Source organism: Pristis pectinata, chromosome 1, assembly GCF_009764475.1.
Source record: "Pristis pectinata isolate sPriPec2 chromosome 1, sPriPec2.1.pri, whole genome shotgun sequence".
NCBI lineage: Eukaryota > Metazoa > Chordata > Chondrichthyes > Rhinopristiformes > Pristidae > Pristis > Pristis pectinata.
The window spans coordinates 14,267,548-14,288,133 of record NC_067405.1 but is presented as its reverse complement, the minus strand read 5'-3'; the positions used below and the strand labels follow the sequence as shown (position 1 = coordinate 14,288,133).

The following is a 20,586-nucleotide window of genomic DNA, read 5'->3' as shown; positions in this document are numbered from 1 at the left end:
ACCCAATGCATGGATACTTGTTGAAGCCAATTGCAAACACTGCCATCCCTGCTGAGATCAACGAATGTAACAGAGATTAGGGATTGAGCGGGTGATTTTCACCATCTGTGTGAACCACGCTAGACCATTAATGTATTTAACTTTTAAACTGTTGGAGAAAAAATAACATACTTTGTAAAAGACTTCCCATTCAGAGGAGGCACAAATGTCCTGCCTCTGAAGTCCTGCTCAATATTCTGTGGCACTATTTCAAGCAGCTGCATTTCTCCTGCATTTCTTTATTCTTCAGCCAGCACCCATGTGAAAGATTATAGTCAATATTACACTGCTATTGGTGAGAGCCTGTGTAAACTAGATGCCACCTTTTCTTCATTGCAACTACAATTAAAAGAATGTTTCATTATCTGTGAAATAGTTTAAGACATCAGAAAGCTGATATAATCACTGCATAATGAAAGTTTTTCTTTTCATCTTCTTCCTCTTCAATCCTGACTCTATTTTATACTTCATAGATCTTTAGTTCTCTGTAGATATGAACCTTCACTGCAAATAAAAGCAGCCTTGGTGTTGTTAATCTGCTACAAGTTTCTTTCCTTTGCTGTCACAGATTTTATGGTGACCAGCATTTGGAGTTTGCTGCTGCTTATGTTTAGTTCATTGCTGGAATGGTAGATGTCTTCTAAATTGGTTTCTAAGTTGGTTTCTAAGTCGGTTTCTAAGTTCATTACCTTCGAAGTTCATTGCTGGAATGGTGTATGCCTTCTAAGTTGGTCACCCTTAATACTTTAAATCTGTCCTGGTGATAAACCTCCCACAGTTCCTTAGCAATGTTTATTCGCTTTCTAGTCCTCACCGCTCTCACCTCTGTTTCCTTTTTCTTCCTTGGTCTCTATCCCCATGTCCCTATTTTATCTGTTTTTGTTTTGTTTGTTTTCTTTTTATGTTTCAGATTTTCCAAAGTTACCTTTGTGCCCTTGTGCCCTTGACCCTACAAACATAACTCATTTCTCCCAACATGTCTACATGTTGGGGCAGGCGGTAGTGTAGTGGTTAGCATAACGCTATTACAGCGCCAACGACCCGGGTTCAATTCCCACTGGCGACCCGGGTTCAATTCCAGCCACTGTCTGTAAGGAGTTTGTATGTTCTCCCCGTGTCTGCGTGGGTTTCCTCCGGGTGCTCCAGTTTCCTCCCACATTCCAAAGACATACAGGTTAGGAAGTTGTGGGCATGCTATGTTGGCACCGGAAGCATGGCGACACTTGCGGGCTGCCCCAAGAACACCTGATGCAAAAGATTCATTTCACTGTGTGTTTTAATGTGCATGTGACTAATAGACATATCTTATCATCTTATCTATGTCTCCTTTGAAGCCCAACAGAGGCAATTGGCATTTACGTTCTCTTAACCCAGATCTTTCTGCTTCCACTGTGGATTGGTGGGTAGACCTCAAACACTATAATCGATGAGTATGTCCCATTCTCGTGGGTACGGTGGTCTCTTCAGAGACCCGAGCTCAAATCTAATCAGAGCAATGGTGGAATTTAAGTTAACAAACAACTAACCCCAAAACTAACAAGTTTTCATTAAAAAAAACACATCTGGTTCACTCAGAGGGAAATCCATTGTCCTCACATGAGTCTTGCCCTTACATGACTCCAGCCCCATCAATATGGTTGACTTTTAAATGGCCTAAGAAGGGCATTGAGGGATGGATAAGAAATGCTAGCCTTGCCTGTGCCGCTGAGATCCCAGGAAATGAATGAATTAACAAAAATAAGACTGGCAGAATAGAGACCTTCATTAGATGTGGGGTCCAATGGTATACAATCAGGAGGGTGGGGTTACAAGAGTCATTAACATTGACCAGACCCAAAGAAGCTCATTGCATCATCAAATACAGGAAAGAAGACCTTGGGTTGATGACTATCCAACATTCTCCCTTGGGTGATTGGAGCTCTTCCATGTTAGACAGAACATACAGAAGCACTGAAAGTAGCAAAGGCACAGACTGTACTCTGAATTCAGTCAATGTCTATCACCAAGAATGGGTTGATAGGACCATCTATCACTGACTGAATTGACCAAGTTCTGACAGATGTAGGTGCCAGACTAATACAGCGGCAGGCAGTGAGGGAACTACCATACAGATTAAACTTACTTGAGCTCATCCTCACCTCTTTACCTGCTCCAGATGCATCTGTCCATAACTGTATGATAGCAGTCTTTGGATTGGATTGGTTTATTATTGTAACATTGGTATTGGTATTGGTTTATTATTGTCACTTGTACCGAGGTACAGTGAAAAACTTGTCTTGCATACCATTCATACAGATCAATTCGTACACAGTGCAGATACATTGAGTTAGTACAGAATGCATTGAGGTAGTACAGGTAAAAAAAACAATAGCCGAGTAGAGTAAAGTGTCACAGTTATGTGTTAGACAACAAAAGAGGAGGCCTGTGATAGGGTGGAGACCAGGAGAGAGTAAGCGACACAAGTTGTGGTGGTGCTGACTGAAAGAAAGTGGTAAAAATATATCTGGGACTTGTGTAGAGAGGAGGAGCTGGATGAAATCTGAAACACCAAATGTGGAGAGAGGGAAAAATCAAAGCTGGAAACGTTAGCTACGAAAACTGGAATGAATGATTGTATGAACTTGTTGAATTCAATATTGAGTCCTGAAGGTTGTTATGTGCAAAGTCAGAAGATGAGGTGCTTTTCTTTGTTCTCAGAAGTGCCACTTTTCAAACAAGGCATGAAACTGATGCTCTGCCTACTCTTTGAAGTTGGCAAAAAATGATCTATTTGTACTTCAAAGAAGAGCAGGAAGGTAGTTTATCTGGGTTTGTAAATGACCCCTTAACGTAGATTAATGGCAAAAAGAATCAAAAGGGAGTTGTGGGCTTGTGTGAAGGAGAATGCATTGCAAGGATAGAGGGGAGGCAATGGGACTGATGGGATTGATCTATTGGAAGCCAGCATGGAATTAATGGGCCAAATGGCCTCCTTCTGTGTTGTTATAAGTAATTAGAAAGTAATATGGATGGGTTAAAGCCTTGGTTCTGGCTGTAATCTTATCCTAAGGCTAACATCAGAGTTGGGCAGAGTACATGCAGCACATTGTGAATTGTCATTCAATAAGACCAAAGGAAATCTTAATTTTGTTTATTTAGCTTCATCGCATATCCATTGCATTTTAAAAATCTATCAATATCAATTTTGAAATTTTCAATCGATTTATTTCCAGAATCATTGAATAATTTTGCAATGAATAATCATTGAAGAAGCTTGTTTACTTTTGTATAATTTATGTTTAATTTATGTTTTCCTTGTGAATGTTCTGTAACTGATGCTATGTGCCTGTGATGCTGCTGCAACTAAGTTTTTAATTGTACCTGTGTATACATGTTCTTGTGCAGATGACAATAAACTCGATTTGACTTGACATTGACCTTGACTTTGACCCCTGCAGCTGCAGCAGGAAGGAGGCCCTTTGGCCCATCAAGATCATACTGGCTCCATGCAAGAGCAATCCAACTGGTCCCTCTCTCCTTAAGAATAAGATAACATAGAACAAGAATTATCTCCTTGTGCCTTAGTCAATATTTATTTCTGGAGAAGTATCACTGAAAAACAAATATTACAGTCATTGACATATTGATTTTTGTGCAAGTTTGCTGCCATGTTTCCTACATTAGAATACTTTGGTGATGAGCCAAGAGTTTATTCATTTCTGTTGAGACAACCCAGGTTACTGAGAGATCTGATTGTTTTCAAAGCATACACAACATTTGCTTCTTGCTCACCTAAAACCTCCTGACCATTTGCAGACATCAACTGTGTCGCCCACTTCAGCTGGTTCAACGAGGGAGGGTGAGAAAAGGGCCAGTTCTTCTGAGGAACTAGTGGGTGAGGTGCAGGCCTGAGATAACAACCATGACTCCAAGAGCCTTGTACTTGAGAGGGTCATTGCTTCTTCTCCTGGAACCATAATAATAAAAATTAAGGGAGTTAATGATATGGACTGTTCTTTTTTCACAGTCCATATCATTATTCTTCTGAAATATAGGCCCACTCCCGCTGACTTTCTTCAATTCTACACTGAGGACTGTCTCCTTCTTCCTCTTTCCACAAAAGAATTGCCCTCTCCTTTTTCCCCACTCAGGGTATTCATTTCACACACTTAGGATCCCTTTTACAATTTTGTTTTCACATGTACATGGACTCGGACCTTACGATCTACCTTGTTGTGACCTTGCACCTTATTGCACTGCACTTTCTCTGTAGCTGTGACACTTTACTCTGTACTGTTATTGTTTTTACCTGTACTACATCAATGCACTCTGTACTAACCCAACATAACTGCACTGTGTAATGAATTGATCTGTACGATCGGTACGCAAGACAAGTTTTTCACTGTACCTCGGTACAAGTGACAATAATACACCAATACCAATACCAATATAATGAGCTGCCAGAGAAAGTGGGTAAGGAAGTTTAGTTTAGTTTTATAAGGTTCTCTTTATAAGTTTTTATATAAGTCTTAATTGGGAATAGTGGGGACTGGACTGCACAGGCACATGACGTCAGCAGGTAAGGCGCGGGCTGTTTAAAAAGCAAACCGCCAAATCCAGCGGGCAGCGTCAGAGCAGGCAGTGGAGTGAGAGGTAGCAGAGTGTTTTGGGCTTTGGCTCAAGGGGCTTCGGCATAAAAGGGCGAGGAAAGGTAGGTGACTTGAGTGAAGGTAGGGGTATAAGTGCGGTTTCCTGTACTCGGTATCAGATGTGGGAGTTCCCGGAGTCTCCCTGCCTCCGGGAAGGCTACATCTGCGGCCAGTGTGTCAAGCTGCAGCTCCTGAGGGACTGTGTTAGGGAACTGGAGACGCAGCTCGATGACCTTTGTCTGGTCAGGGAGAATGAGGAGGTGATAGAAAGGAGTTACAGGCAGGTGGTCACGCCGGGACCATGGGAGTCAGGCAAGTGGGTCACAGTCAGGAGGAGGAAGGGGAAGAGTCAGGTACCAGAGAGTACCCCTGTGGCTGTACCCCTTGACAATAAGTACTCCTGCTCGAGTACTGTTGGGGGAGACAGCCTACCTGGGGGAAGCAACAGTGGCAGTGTCTCTGGCACAGAGCCCGACCCTATGCCTCAGATGGGTAGGGAAGGAGTGAGGAGGGCACTAGTGATGGTGACTCTATACTTAGGTGGGCAGACAAGTAATTCTGTGGATGCAAGAAAGAAACTTGGAAGGTAGTTTGCCTCCCAGGTGCCAGGGTCCAGGATGTTTCAGATCGCGTCCAAGATATCCTGAAGGGGGAGGGAGAACAGCCAGAGATCGTGGTACATATTGGTACCAACGACATAGGTAGGGAAAGGAATGAGGTCCTGAAAAAAGACTATAGAGAATTAGGAAGGAAGTTGAGAAGCAGGACCTCAAAGGTAGTAATTTCCGGAGTAATTGCCTGTGCTAAGCGACAGTGGGTATAGGAACAGAATGAGGAGGAGGTTAAATGCGTGGCTGAGGGATTGGAGTAAGGAGCAGGGATTCAGATTTCTGGATCATTGGGGCCACTTTTGGGGCAGGTATGACCTGTTCAAAGAGGACGGGTTGCACTTGAATCCCAGGGGGACCAATATCCTGGTGGGGAGGTTTGCTAAGGCTACTGGGGAGAGTTTAAACTAGAATTGTTAGGGGGTGGGATCCGTACTGGAGAGACTGGGGAAGACAGGTTTGGCTCTCAAATAGAGAAAGCTAGTAGTAGGTATGATAGGCAGATGATAGAGAAGAGATGTGCTCAGACAGGTTTGAGATGTGTCTATTTTAATGCAAGGAGTATCGTGAACAAGGCGGATGAGCTTAGAGCTTGGATCAATACTTGGAGCTATGATGTGGTGGCCATTACGGAGACACGGATGGCTCAGGGACTGGAATGGTTGCTTCAAGTGCCGGGTTTTAGATGTTTCAGAAAGGACAGGGAGGGAGGCAAAAGAGTTGGGGGAGTGGCACTGTTGATCAGAGATAGTGCCACCGCTGCGGAAAAGGTGGACGTCATGGAGGGACTGTCTACGGAGTCTCTGTGGGTGGAGGTTAGGAACAGGAAGGGGTCGATAACTTTACTGGGTGTTTTTTTATAGGCCGCCCAATAGTAACAGGGATATTGAGGAGCAGATAGGGAAGCAGATCCTAGAAAGGTGTGAGAATAACAGAGTTGTTGTGATGGGGGATTTTAACTTCCCAAACATCGATCAGCATCTCCAGACAGTGAGGGGTTTAGATTGGGTGGAGTTTGTTAAGTGTGTTCTGGAAGGATTCTTGACACAGTGTGTAGATAGACCTACAAGAGGAGAGGCTGTGCTTGATTTGGTATTGGGAAATGAACCTGGTCAGGTGTCAGATCTCTCAGTGGGTGAACATTTTGGTGATAGTGATCATAATTCTATCTCCTTTACATTAGCACTGGAGAGAGATAGGAACAGACAGACTAAAAAGGTGTTTACTTGGAGTAAAGGGAATTATGAGGCTCTCAGGCAGGAAATTGGAAGATTAAATTGGGAACAGATGTTCTCAGGGAAAAGTACGGAAGAAATGTGGCAAATATTCAGGGGATGTTTGTGTGGAGTTCTACATTGGCATGTTCCAATGAGACAGGGGAGTCACGAGAGGATACAGGAACCGTGGTGTACAAAGGCTATAATAAATCTAGTCAAAAGGAAAAGAAAAGCTTACAAAAGGTACAAAGAGCCAGGTAATGTTAGAGATCTGGAAGAACATAAGGCTAATAGAAAGGAGTTTAAGACGGAGATTAGGAGAGCCAGAAGGGACATGAAAAAGCCTTGGCGGGCAGGATTAAGGAAAACCCCAAGGCATTCTACAAGTATGTGAAGAGCAAGAGGATAAGATGCGAAAGAATAGGGCTTATCAAGTGCAGCAGTGGGAAGGTGTGTATGGATCCAGAAGAAATAGCGGAGGTACTTAATGAATACTTTATGTCCGTATTCACTATGGAAAAAGATCTGGGGGATTGTAGTGGGGACTTACAGCGGGCTGAAAAGCTTGAGCATGTAGATATTAAGAAAGAGGAGGTGCTGAAACTTCTGGAAAACATCAAGTTGGATAAGTTGCCGGGAAAGGATGAGATGTACCTCAGGCTGCTGTGGGAGGCAAGGGAAGAGATTGCAGAGCCTCTGACGATGATCATTGCATCGTCAATGGAGATGGGAGAGGTTCCGGAAGATTGGAGGTTGCGGATGTTGTTCCCTTATTCAAGAAAGGGAGTAGGGATATCCCAGGGAATTATAGACCAGTGAGAGGCAGGATTTATGAACATTTGGAGAAGTATAATATGAATAGGAATAGTCAGCATGGCTTTGTCAAGGGCAGGTCCTGCCTTACGAGCCTGATTGAATTTTTTGAGGATGCGACTAAACACATCGATGAAGGGAGTGCAGTAGATGTAGTGTATATGGATTTCAGCAAGGCGTTTGATAAGGTACCTCATGCAAGGCTTATTGAGAAAGTAAGTAGGCATGGAATCCAAGGGGACATTGCAGTGTGGATCCAGAACTGGCTGGCCCACAGAAGGCAAAGAGTGGTGGTTGAATGGTTGTATTCTGCGTGGAGGTCAGTGACCAGTGGTGTACCTCAGGGATCTGTACTGGGACCCTTGCTCTTTGTGATTTTTATAAAAGACCTGGATGAGGAAGTGGAGGGGTGGGTTAGTAAGTTTGCGGATGACACAAAGGTTGGGGATGTTGTGGATAGTTTGGAGGGCTGTCAGACATTACAAAGGGACATGGATAGGATGCAAAGTTGGGCTGAGCAGTGGCAGATGCAGTTCAACCCAGATAAGTGTGAAGTGGTTCATTTTGGTAGGTCAAATATGATGGCAGAATATAGTATTAATGGTATGACACTTGGCAGTGAGGAGGATCAGAGGGATCTTGGGGTCCGAGTCCATAGGACGCTTAAAGTGGCTGCGCAGGTTGACTCTGTGGTTAAGAAGGCATATGGTGTATTGTCCTTCATCAATCAGGGAATTGAATTTAGGAGACGAGAGGTATTGTTGCAGCTATATAGGTCCCTGGTCAGACCCCACTTGGAGTACTGTGCTCAGTTCTGGTCACCTCACTACAGGAAGGATGTGGAAGCCATAGAAATGGTGCAGAGGAGATTTACAAGGATGCTGCCTGGAATGCGGAGCATGCCCTATGAACGCAGGTTGAGGGAACTCGGCCTTTTCTCCTTGCAGCGATGGAGGATGAGTGGGGGACCTGATAGAGGTGTATAAGATGATGAGAGGTATTGATCGAGTAGATAGTCAGTGGCTTTTCCCCAGGGCTGAAATGGTGGTCACAAGAGAACATAGGTTTAAGGTGCTGGGGAGTATGTATAGAGGAGGTGTCAGGGGTAAGTTTTTCACTCAGAGAGTGGTGAGTGTGTGGAATGGGCTGCCGGCAGCGGTGGTGGAGGTGGATACAATAGGGTCTTTTAAGACACTGTTGGATAGGTACATGGAGCTGTGAAAAATAGAGGGCTATGGGTAAGCCTAGTAATTTCTAGGGTAGGGACATGTTCGGCACAACTTTGTGGGCTGAAGGACCTGAATTGTGTTGTAGTTTTTCTTTGTTTCTATGTTTCTATGAAGGTACAATAGCAACATTCAAAAGACATTTGGATAAGTACAGATAGGAGGAGTTTGGAGGGATATGGGCAAATGCGGGGAAATGGTTCACCATGGTTTGTATGGACGTTGGACCAAAGGACCTGTTTCCATGCTGTATTACTCTATGACTATAATATATAGACTGCATGTTAAAGGAAAACTCTCCAATGAGTTTCCAGATGAACCTATCTGGAATACAGACCTTTATTCCTGATACAACATAGAGATTCCTCCAGATGGGGATTTTTTCATCTATCACGCTTTCAATTATCATGCATTAACCCACTGAATAAATCCAAAATGTATTTACATGTCCTAGGTTGTTAATTCCACAAGAAAAATAAATGCATTAAAGTGGAAAATGCATTCAATGTAAATTGGGTTTCACACTCAGAGCATTGGAGCAGATCAATTTTCTATGCTATGGTGACATGGGTAGAGTGCTCATCCTTGAATAAAGTATACAAATGGCTTTTAAACACGTGACATATGCTGGAGTTTTCCAAGTTCATGATCCGAGGCTATGATTACACTGTATTTTCATAAGATTAGCAGAGCACTGATGAATTTAAACTGGGAAACAATGTTGGGTAAACACTGGGTACATTCATAACTGAGAGCAATTTCAAAAAGTGGTTTGCAAACATTTCTGTGGATGCCTTTGAATGGAGTGCATTTGAAAACAACAAAGTTTTATTGGCTTCTGTGAAGCTGGAGTTTGATTATTTTACTTCTCTTTAGTTCTTGCTCATTATAATGGACATAAAATAGATAAATTTATTGTAAAGGTGTTACAAAAACAAAAAGTTCTGGAAAAAACAACAAATTAAATTATGAGGGCATAGATAGAATGGATAGTCAGAGTTTTTATCCCAGGCAGGGGAAGCAGAAGGCACAGTTTTAAGGTGAGAAGGGAGAAATTTAAAGGAGACCTGAGGGATAAGTTTTCCAACAGAGAGTGTGGTTATATGCAACAGGCTGCCAGAGGAGGTGACAGAGGCAGGTACAATTACAAAGTTTAAAATCCATTTAGACAGGTACTTAGATAGGAAAGGTGCAGCGGGATACAGGCCTCGTGCAGGCAAATGGGGTTAGCTTAGCTAGACAACACAGTCAGCATGGACAAAGTGGGCCAAAAGGGCCCATTTCTGTGCTGTATGATTCGATAATTCTGTGAATTAGGCAGCATCTGTGGTGAGGGAAACAGAGTTAATGTTTCATGTGAATTGCCTTTCATCAGGACACATTGAGAAATTAACTCTTCTTCCCTCACCACAGATGCTGCCTGACCAGCTGGGCACTTCTTGTACTTTCTGTTTTCATTTCGGATTTCCAGCGTTTGCAGTATTTTTGTTTTGCTTTTCAGGACTATTTGTTACACTGCCTTACTGAAATTTACAACTTTGTATTTAAGGCATTGATTTTAACTCCAGGCCAGTTTTCTGTGAGTAAACCAGAAGAATAAGTTGTAACCTAACCCCACTGCACCTCTTGGCCCTTCTCAAATCCTTCTGACTAGCTTCCATTCTTTATTGGGTAGTTGGTGCAGTTTTGCCTAATTACAGGCTGCTGACTTGGGAGATTACCTCTATAGATTTTCCCTGAGCTCCCTCTGGGGCATTAATCAATCTGAGCAGACCATTATAACGTTCAATCATTACCTCTTAAATAGAAGGAACCTCCATCCATGCAGTGCTCTGAGCATTCAAAGTGCTTCCCAGCTAATGACATCACTGATTTAACACTGAGAAACATGACAGCCAAGCTGAGATAAATGAAGCTTTAATATTTTAGAGATGTGGGTTAAAAAAGTGGATTTGCATGGCACCATTCATGTTTCAATGGACTTATTCGTGAAGTATTGGTATTGGTATTACTGTTGTGCTCTTCAAAATTCAGCAGTTACTTTGCTCACCATGAGCTCCCACAGGCACCACTGTCATTCTGCCCATATACTCTGATACAAGAGAGACTGCAGATGCTGGAAATCTGAAGCAACACACACAAAATGCTGGAGCAACTCAACAGGTCAGGCGGAGGGAAACAAACAGTCGACGTTTCGAGCTGAGACCCTTCATCAGGACTCATGATGGTAGAGGTGTTTAAGAAGCTCTTAGATAGGCACATGAATGTGCAGAGAGTGGAGGGATATGGACTATGTGTGGGCAGAAGGGATTAGTTTAATTAGGCATCAGTAGGTTAATTAGTTCAGTACAACATTGTGGGCTGAAGGGCCTGTTCCTGTGCTGTACTGTTCTATGTTCTAAGGTGGGCAGCAGAGGGACTTGAGTATATACCTCAAGTCTTTAGCTGCATCCTCCACAGTGTTCCTCTTGGTCACCACATGGCTGAGGATTTCTGGCCTATTGTCATTGTTCATTCTACCAGGAATTTGGCATCCAGCATCAATGACAAAACCCTCCTGTCAGACAGGTGAAGTTCTATATAGCACTGGACTGTTTGCAACCTTGCCTTACCAGGCTTGCCTGATTTCCCTTTCAGTTATCTTCTACGCCTTTGCACCTGGTAGGTTAATTGGAGCACTGACATAATCCATGGCATTCTATTATGTGTGTTGTTGGTAATTGGTAATCAGTTTATTATTGTCACATGGACTGAGATACAGTGAAAAGCTTTTATTTGATTGTTCATCCAGACAGATCATTCCATACATCAGTACATCTAGATAGTCCAAAAGGAAAACAATAACAGATTGCAGACTGCTGGTTGGAAAGAGGGAGAAAAAAGAATGACCATGGTGAGTGGGGTCCTTGATATCGTGGGCTGCTTTCCCAAGGGAGTAGGAGTTCAATGTGAGTGTGTCCTTTTAATCTGACAGTCAGGTGATTGGATAAACTAATCCCGTCACATAATTATTGGCCAGGTTTGAGAGAACTGCCCTGCTCAACTACAAATAGTGCCATGGGATCTTTTGCATCTTCCTCAGAGGGCAGACAGTACCTTACCTTATGTCTCATCTAAAAGAAGACATCTTTCACAGTGCAGCACTTCCTCAGTACCTCACCTCTAACATTGCAGAACTGTCAGAGTACTGAATGGAAAGGCTGGATTTTGATATACCTGTTATTAATTTCATAACTGCTTAACTTGTTTTTTCATTCCCTTTAAAACCAAAACGCAAGTACCCAAAATAGTGTAATGTTTGTGTGATTCATGCTCCATTATTCAAAAAACCACTCACTTAATTGTTTACCTGTATTGTGGAACTTTGGCATAGTAAATGTCTTGGCTGTCAAAGAAATCTGAAATTATCCCCTTATTCAAAACATACTTTCATATTTAATTTTATTCATCATGGTGTTTTTAGTGTTTGCTCCACTTAAATGGATATTTCATATCAGCATTAAAACATTCACAATGTGGATTCCTCAATGGGACCCAAAGGGCATTGTATTTGGATAAAAAAATGGCCCTGCAAAATTAACAAGCTTAATGCAAATGCCACATTTCTGCTCCACTGTCTATTGGACTGAAACCTCCAGGCACGATAACAAAAGATACATTGGTAGTGGTTCCCGATGTCTGCAGAAACACAGAATTTATGCAGCAACGCTGGATAAGATTATTGGCAAAACAACAGAAAAGATCATTCATGAATGTGTGTTTAATGACATATTTATTTATTTATTCAAGCTTTACTTAAGGTCAAGCAATGCCAAACAGAAATCTGGATATTAATGCTTCAAAGGAGAAAATAGTTGAAATATGTTTTGAAGTCTATTTCTATACCTCAAGAGACCATCGAAAGTAGTATCCATGCTGGAGGGCATTAGTTGCCAAGCTTTGGTTGTGCAGTTTTATTGTCTTTCTTAGGATCTATAAATATCAACATGTATGAAAATGATAGAAGGCGAATTGTGCTTTCCTTTCCTTAAGATATTAACACTACTACTGAGCATGAAGTTTCTTGCTGGACCTGTTCAATAGAGGGTTTTGATAGCTAGAAGATTTTAATAGCCTTTTACACAGAGAGTGGTGGGTGCATGGAACGCACTGCCTGCAGAGGCTGTGGGTGTTATGTTTGTTCTTCAACAAGAGACAAACTTCGCGTGGGTTTAACATATGAACATTTTTATTAACCAACAACCAAGTGGCTTGCCTTCGCTCTCTTTTTACAGCCACTTCCTGTTCCCCCATGTAACCCCTTGCATTGCCTACTGGGAACTGTAGTTCTTTATTATAACTACATAATAATACATAATAGCACAATAGGGGCAGATACATTAGGGACATTTAAGAGACTCTTAGATAGACACATGAATGATAGAAAAATAGGGGGCTATATGGGAGGGAAGGGTTAGATAGATCTTAGAGCAGGATAAAATGTCGGCACAACATTGTAGGCCGAAGGGCCTGTACTGTGCTGTAATGTTCTACGTTCTATGTTCATTTAAGTGTTGTAAAAGTGCAATACAGGACAAGGTATTTCTCTTTAATTATTTGCACAGATAATGTCATGTTGTAACAGCTATAAGCTTTAGTTCACTTCCAAAATTCAGGATGTTAATAGATTCAAATTCTAAAAGTTTCCTATGTAATGCAGCCTCTGGTGACTAAAGTCAAATTAATAGACCCTTAAGTTTATTTTTTTTGTGTGTGCTTGAATTGGTCTTCAGTTTTACATTCATCTGAATATTTGCTGACACAATTAAGTGCATCTCAAGATAATGATATTGAAAATTTGTTTTGGGTCTTGTAGTGGGAAAAAGTTAATTGCAACAGATCTTGTCTAGAAATTCATTCCTTATCGACTATGGCCATGCATGATACTCCACTTCTGAAATTAAACTGCAGAGCCACAACATAGCACCATCAACTGGACATTTCCAGTCATCTATCTTCACTGTTACTGTTGGTCCTCACATTCCTAGGGTTGGCTTTTTGGGGCAGTGCTCACATTATACCCTAGAAAGATTCCCAATGACAACCATATCATTGTGGAGAGCCGTTGAGCAGATAGAGGAGGATGGGGAAACCAGGCAGAGACTCATACTGAGATTGCATTAATTCTTCTGAAAGTTGGACATCTGAAAACACAGCTGATTAGTTACCCACCTTGATCCTGACGATACCTATCGTCACTCCTTGGGGTTTTATAAGCAGATGAGGCATCCTCAGAAAAAAAGGTGTAAGCCTCATATTTACATGATGAAAGATCTCAGGCAAGAAATGTCCTGGTACAGGGTGTCAACCCAAAACATCAACCATCCCTTCACATATGCAGTCTCATCCACTGAGTTACTTCAGCAGTTTTCTTTTAGCTCCAGATTACAGCACCTGCAGTCCTCTGTGTCTCTATGAAACACTGACTTTGTTTCTCTTTCCTTAGATGTTCCTTGACTGCCGAGTATTTTCAGCTTTTCCTGTTTTAATTTCAGATTCCCAGCATTTAATTTTTCTTTTATTTTGCTATTCATTTAATGAAGCTATGATGAGTCTGGAACTGCACTTAAGCAGATGTCAGTATGGAAGTGACCTTCCACACTGAGAATATGTCCAAAGCTTCCTTTCTGAGCCCAAAGGAAATAGGATGAATTTCCAGGCTATGTAAGAGAAACATAGAAAACCTACAGCACAATACAGGCCCTTTGGCCCACAAAATTGTGCTTAAAATGTCCCTACCTTAGAAATTACTAGGCTTACCCATAGCCCTGTATTTTTTTAAGCTCCATGTACCTATCCAAAAGTCTCTTAAGAGACACTATCGTATCTGCCTCCACCACCGTTGCCGGCAACCCATTCCATGCACTCACCACTCTCTGAGTAAATAACTTACCCCTGACATCTACTCTGTACCTACTCCCCAGCACCTTAAACCTGTGTCCTCTTGTGGCAACCAGTTCAGCCCTAGGAAAAAGCCTCTGACTATCCACACGATCATCATCTTATACACCTCTATCAGGTCACCCCTCATACTCTGTCGCTCCAAGGAGAAAAGGCCGAGTTCACTCAACCTGTTTTCATAAGGCATGCTCCCCAATCCAGGCAACATCCTCGTAAATCTCTTCTGCATCCTTTCTATGGCTTCCACATCCTTCCTGTAATGAGGTGACCAGAACTGAGCACAGTACTCCAAGTGGGGTCTGACCAGGGTCCTATATAGCTGCAGCTTTACCTCTCGGCTCCTAAATTCAATTCCACGATTGATGAAGGACAATACACCATATGCCTTCTTAACCACAGAGTCAACCTGTGCAGCTGCTTTAAGCATCCTATGGACTCAGACCCCAAGATCCCTCTGATCCTCCACACTGCCAAGAGTCTTACAATTAATACTATATTCTGCCATCATATTTGACCTACCAAAATGAACCACTTCACACTTATCTGGGTTGAACTCCATCTGCCACTTCTCAGCCCAGTTTTGCATCCTATCTATGTCCCGCTGTAACCTCTGACAACCCTCCACACTATCCACAACACCTCCAACCTTTGTGTCATCAGCAAACTTACTAACCCATCCCTCCATTTCCTCATCCAGGTCATTTATAAAAAGTCATGTCCTTCCGTGGCCTCACACCCAACTGTTCCATTCTGTGAAATTCTTGCAGTTGCCTATTCCAATCTCCTTTCAATACAACATCAACAAATAGATTGCTGGTCCTTCACTCTTGCCTCAATATGTAACCCTCTAGAGACTGCTTTGCATCACTTACCTATCCATATGGTAAGTTTGTAAATTGGTTTGTTATTGTGCCATGTACCGAGGTACAGTGAAAGACTGTTTTACATGCCATCCATACAGATCATTTCATCACATTAGTGCATTGAGGTAGTACAAGGGAAAACATAAACAGAACGCAGAATAAAGTTACTGACAGAGAGTGCAGTGCAGGCGGACAATAAGGTGCAAGGCCATAACGAGGTAGATTGTGATGTCATGAGTCCATTTTATCACACAAGGGGACCATACAATAGTCTTATAACAGCAGGATAGAAGCTGTCCTTAAGCCTGTTGGTACATGCTTTCAGGCTTTTGTACCTTACAGGCTTTTGAGCTGAGTAGTATAGCTTTTTTTAAATGTTGTTCAAAAACTAATACATCCTGGGACCAAAACTTGGTCCAGACAGCAGACTTGCTCCATTTCCCATCAACCCAAATCTTCCATTGCTTTAAAATTGACCCTTCCATTCTTCTTAGCTTTCTCCTAAGACATTTAGCCAGTCTTGTATTTCCCTGAATCAAGAAAAGTTAAATTTAAAAAAAATCAGGAAAGTAAAGGTAAAGAAAGTCTTTGACAATACCCACAACAATAACATTTTTCAACTCCCCATTTCCTGCAAAATATTCATAATTTGTCCTAAACTCATCCATTATTTAAATACAATTTAAAAACATTCTTGCTGCCTTGGTAAAGCAGCCAGCATAATCAAAGACTCCACCCACCCAGGACATTCTTTCTTCTCTTCCCTCCCATTAGGCAGAAGATACAAAAGCCTGAAAGCACATACCACCAGGATCGAGGGCAACTTCTATCCCTCCGCTGTAAAATGATTGAATGGTTCCCTAGTACGATAAGATGGGCTCTTGATCTCACAATCTACCTCGTTATGACCTTGCACCTTATTGTCTACCTGCACTGCACCTTCTCTGTAGCTGTGACATTTTACTCAGCATTCTGTATGGTTTTTCCTTGTACTACCTCAATGCACTGTGTAATGAATTGACCTGTACGAACGGTATGCAAGACAAGTTTTTCGCTGTACCTCGGTACAACCAACAATAATAAACCAATTCTAATTCTTGGCTTTAAAATGTCTGTACCTGATGTCAGTGAATGAATTCCCCAGACATTCTGATGTCATCCCTCTCCCTCTTGTTTAGCAGTTAACCTCCACGGTAAACTCACTAAAAAAGTGCACAGAGAATTGTCCTAAAAATTACCTTTCAAAAAATCTGAGCAATTGCATTCCTAGTCTTCTTATTTTTTTTCTCATTTACAAAGATATACTTTTACATGATTTCAACAATCTGAAAATACAAACATCTGATTTAAAAAAGTGCATATTTAATATTCTGTGATAGAATTAAATCTGAGATAAGACACAATGAAATGGAAATCTGAGAAATCAATTATCACTTCTAAAATATGCTAATGAACAAAGGTGAAATTTAGTAGTAGGTCAATCACAATTTATGTACAGTGCTAAGTGTTAAACACTCTAAGATTTAAATGTGTTCCTTCTTAGAAAAAACACTGATGTACTGTTAAAATGAGTAGGTCATTTTGTGCACTGGGCCTAGTTGTTTGTAGTTTTGGAATCAGCTCTTCACTGGAAATAATAGCAAATAATCTAAAACTGTAACATACAAGCTGAAGATGTTTTGTACATTGAGCTTAGGGGATTTTGTTAACAAAACATATAACATAAAAAATAAGAAACACATCTTCCAGTCCATCCTTCATCCTGATCATTACTGTATTACTATAACAGCAACTTACTGTTTGTCAATCTATTTGCAGGTGGAACAGCCTCGAGACAGAAGGGCTTCCTAGGATGCATTCGCTCTTTACGGTTAAATGGGATCACCCTTGATCTTGAAGAAAGAGCTAAAGTTACTCCTGGTGTGAAGCCTGGTTGCCTGGGACACTGTAGCAGTTATGGTAATCTGTGTCACAACGGAGGAAGATGCATAGAGAAGTACAACGGCTATTTGTGCAACTGCAGTCACTCTGCTTACGATGGACCATTCTGTAAAAAAGGTAGGGAAATAGATTCCAAATAGGTAAGCAAATGGTTTAGTAATTTGGTACTTTTGACTCTGATGCTGAACGTTGTGGGTTCAAGTCTCTCTCCAGCACCAGAACCCAATGATCTAGTTTAATAATTCAGTGCAATTTCAAGGAAGTGTTCTGCTATCATTAGTCCTCTTTTTCAGATGAAGTTTTAATCTGATGATTTACTAGCTCCCTCAAGATGTGAAAGATCCCATTGTGCTACTTAGGAATTATCTGATAGAGTGAAGCCATATGACAGGGAGCAGAGTCATACAGCACTGAAACAGGCCCCTCGGCCCAACTGGACCATGCCAATCAAGATTCCGACCTAAGATAGTCCCATTTGCCCATATTCGGCCCAAATCCCTCTAAACCTTACCTATCCACTTATCCCTATCTATGAGTAGCTTAGTCTGATCCCAGCAGCCACATGACTTCACTCCATCAGATACATTCCTTTTGTTTGACCCATTACCCTCTCCCACCTTCACTATACTAACTTGTGTCTCTCTTCTTCAGGTCTGATAAAGGGTCTTGCATCTGAAACATTAATTGTTCCTTTTTCGACATATACTGACTTGACCTGAAGTTTTACAGAATCTTTCCATTTCCCATATCATGTTGGTACAGTATTTTTTTTTATCCTCCTCAGATAAGTCTAGCCTGCCTGGCAGGTCCAACAAACTTACTATTATCAACGCATTGCATAGACCAAGAAGATTAATGTACTGGGAACTGCCACTGCACTATGAAACCACCTTGACTTGTCCCATCACAGATAGTCTTTCTGTTCCACACATCCCATCCCACTGTATCTCTGTCTTTTGGACTTCTGACAAAGGGTCGCAGATCTGAAACGTTGATTGTTTCTCTTTCCACAGAAGCTGCCTGACCTGCTGAGTTTCCCCAGAATTTTCAGTTTTTTTTTAATTAGAGTACCAGCATCTGCAGTTTTTTGAATTTTCATTTACTGTCTCATTCTATGATAAGATAAGATGAGATTTCTTTATTAGTCACATGTACATCGAAACACACAGTGAAATGCATCTTTTTGAGTAGTGTTCCGGGGGCAGCCCGCAAGTGTCGCCACACTTCTGGCGCCAACATAGCACGCCCACAACTTCCTAACCTGTATGTCTTTGGAATGTGGGAGGAAACCCATGCAGACATGGGGAGAACCTACAAACTTCTTACAGGCAGTGGCCGGAATTGAACCCGGGTCACTGGCGCTGTGAAATGTTATGCTAACCGCTACACTTGAAACAATTAATTTATTTCTGTCCATAATTATCCCTTTAATCTTGTAAGTAATAAACCGGAGCAACAACCAATCTGCTGGAGGAACTTAGCAGGTTGAGCAGCATCTGTGGTGGTGGTGGGGGGGGGGGGGGCGTGGGGGTGGATGTGGGGGTGGATGGGGAATCGTCGACATTTCGGGTCAAAACCCTGCATCAGGACTGGTAGTGGAGAGGGGAGATGGCCAGTATAATGGGGAGAGGGGGAGTGATGACACAGGGTCAGTAGATGATTGGTGGGCCGAGGAAGAGTGGAGGATGGTGGGCAGCTGCAGCCAGGTAGGGGAGGAGAGGGTGAAGGTGGAGACAGCTGCTGGAGGGTGTTAAGTGGGAACATAAAGACTATCAGTGCTGGAATCTGATCAGTAAGGAAGGTGATAATGGGAACCATTAGGAGAGAGGTGAAGGGTAGATGGAACCATGTTGGGGAGGTGGATCTGGTGGGTCAAGTGTATGGGTAGTAGGTGGATGGAATTAGGAGAAGGGGTCGAAAATGGGTGATGGGGAGCTGCAGGGGCGTATGGGAAAGGGGACTAAAATGGTAGGACCAAAGTGGATCTCAAGGAGAGAGAAAGACAGAGAGACAGACAGACAGACAGAGATAGAAAGAACAAACACAGAAAGGAAGGGTTACCTGAAAATGTAAAATTCAATGTTCATACCATTGGGGTGTAGACTACCCAGGTGAAATATGAGGTGTTGCTGCTCTAGTTTGCGTTGGGCTGCAATCTGGCAGTGGAGAAGGCTGGGGATGGACGGGTTGGAGTGGGAATGGGAAGGGGAATTGAAATGGCATGCAGCTGGGAGCTCAGGATGGCCATTTTGGACAAGGCGCAGGTGCTCTGCGAAGTAGTCACCTCGTCTGCGTTTTGTATTCTGATGTAGAGGAGGCCACATTGGGAGCTCCAAATGCAGTAGTTGAGGTTGGAGGAGGTGCACGAGTCTTTGCTTGGAGGAGGTTCACGTGAATCTTTGCCTCACCTGGAAAGGCTGTTTGGGTCCCTGGATGGTGGTGAGGGAGGAGGTGTAGGGACAGGTGGTACAACTCCTGCGACTGCAAGGGAAAGTGTCAGGAAGCAGGGAGGGGAGGGATGAGTGGATCAGGGAGCCACGGAGGGAGTGGACCCTGCGGAAAGGGGTGGGGAGGAGAAGATGTGGCTGGTGGTGGGATCTCACTGCAGCTGACGGAAATGAGAAAGGATGACGTGCTGGATGCAAAGGGTAGTAGGGTCAAACATGAGGACTGGGGGACCAGCACATCATCCTTCATCACTTCCACCAGCTGGAGTACTGAGAAAGTGCCAAAACTTCCGACGGGCTATCCAATTAGTTCTGCAGTGCTGCTCTTTCCCAATGTCTGCACATATTATTTTTTTGGCTAATAAAGAAATTTAAAAAACTCAAATTGATAGTACTAAACTAGGTGGGAAAATAAACTGTAAAAAGGATGTAGAGAGTCTGCATCAGGTAAATGAGTGGGCAAGGAAGTGGCAGATGGAGTTCAATGTTGGAAAATGTGAGGTTATTCACTTTGGGAAGCAGAGCAGAAAAACAGAAATCTTTTCAAATATTGAGAAACTCTTAAAATTGGTGTACAGAGGGATCTTGGTGATCTGTTGAATGAGATGTAGAAAGAAAACTTGCAGGTACAACAAACAATTAGCAAATAATTTGTTGACCTTTAAGCCAAGGAGGCGGGAGTGGGATTATAATTGGTTTATTAATTGTCACATGCACCAAGGTACAGTGAAAAACTTGTCTTGCATACCATTCATACAGATCAATTCATTGAGGTAATACAAGGTAAAATAATAACAGAATGCAGAATAGAGTGTTACAGTTACAGAGAAATTGCAGTGCAGGCAGACAATAAGATGCAAGGCC

General features: G+C 42.4%; 1 protein-coding gene across 1 annotated transcript in view; it reads left to right on the top strand.

The window, feature by feature from the left end:
• LOC127575517 (contactin-associated protein-like 5) overlaps positions 1–20,586 on the top strand; it is a 611,376-nt gene that overhangs the window by 392,390 nt on the left and 198,400 nt on the right. The window contains exon 18 of the mRNA XM_052025454.1: positions 17,153–17,392. Coding sequence (XP_051881414.1) covers positions 17,153–17,392 — 240 coding nt within the window. The remainder of the gene's footprint in view (positions 1–17,152; positions 17,393–20,586) is intronic.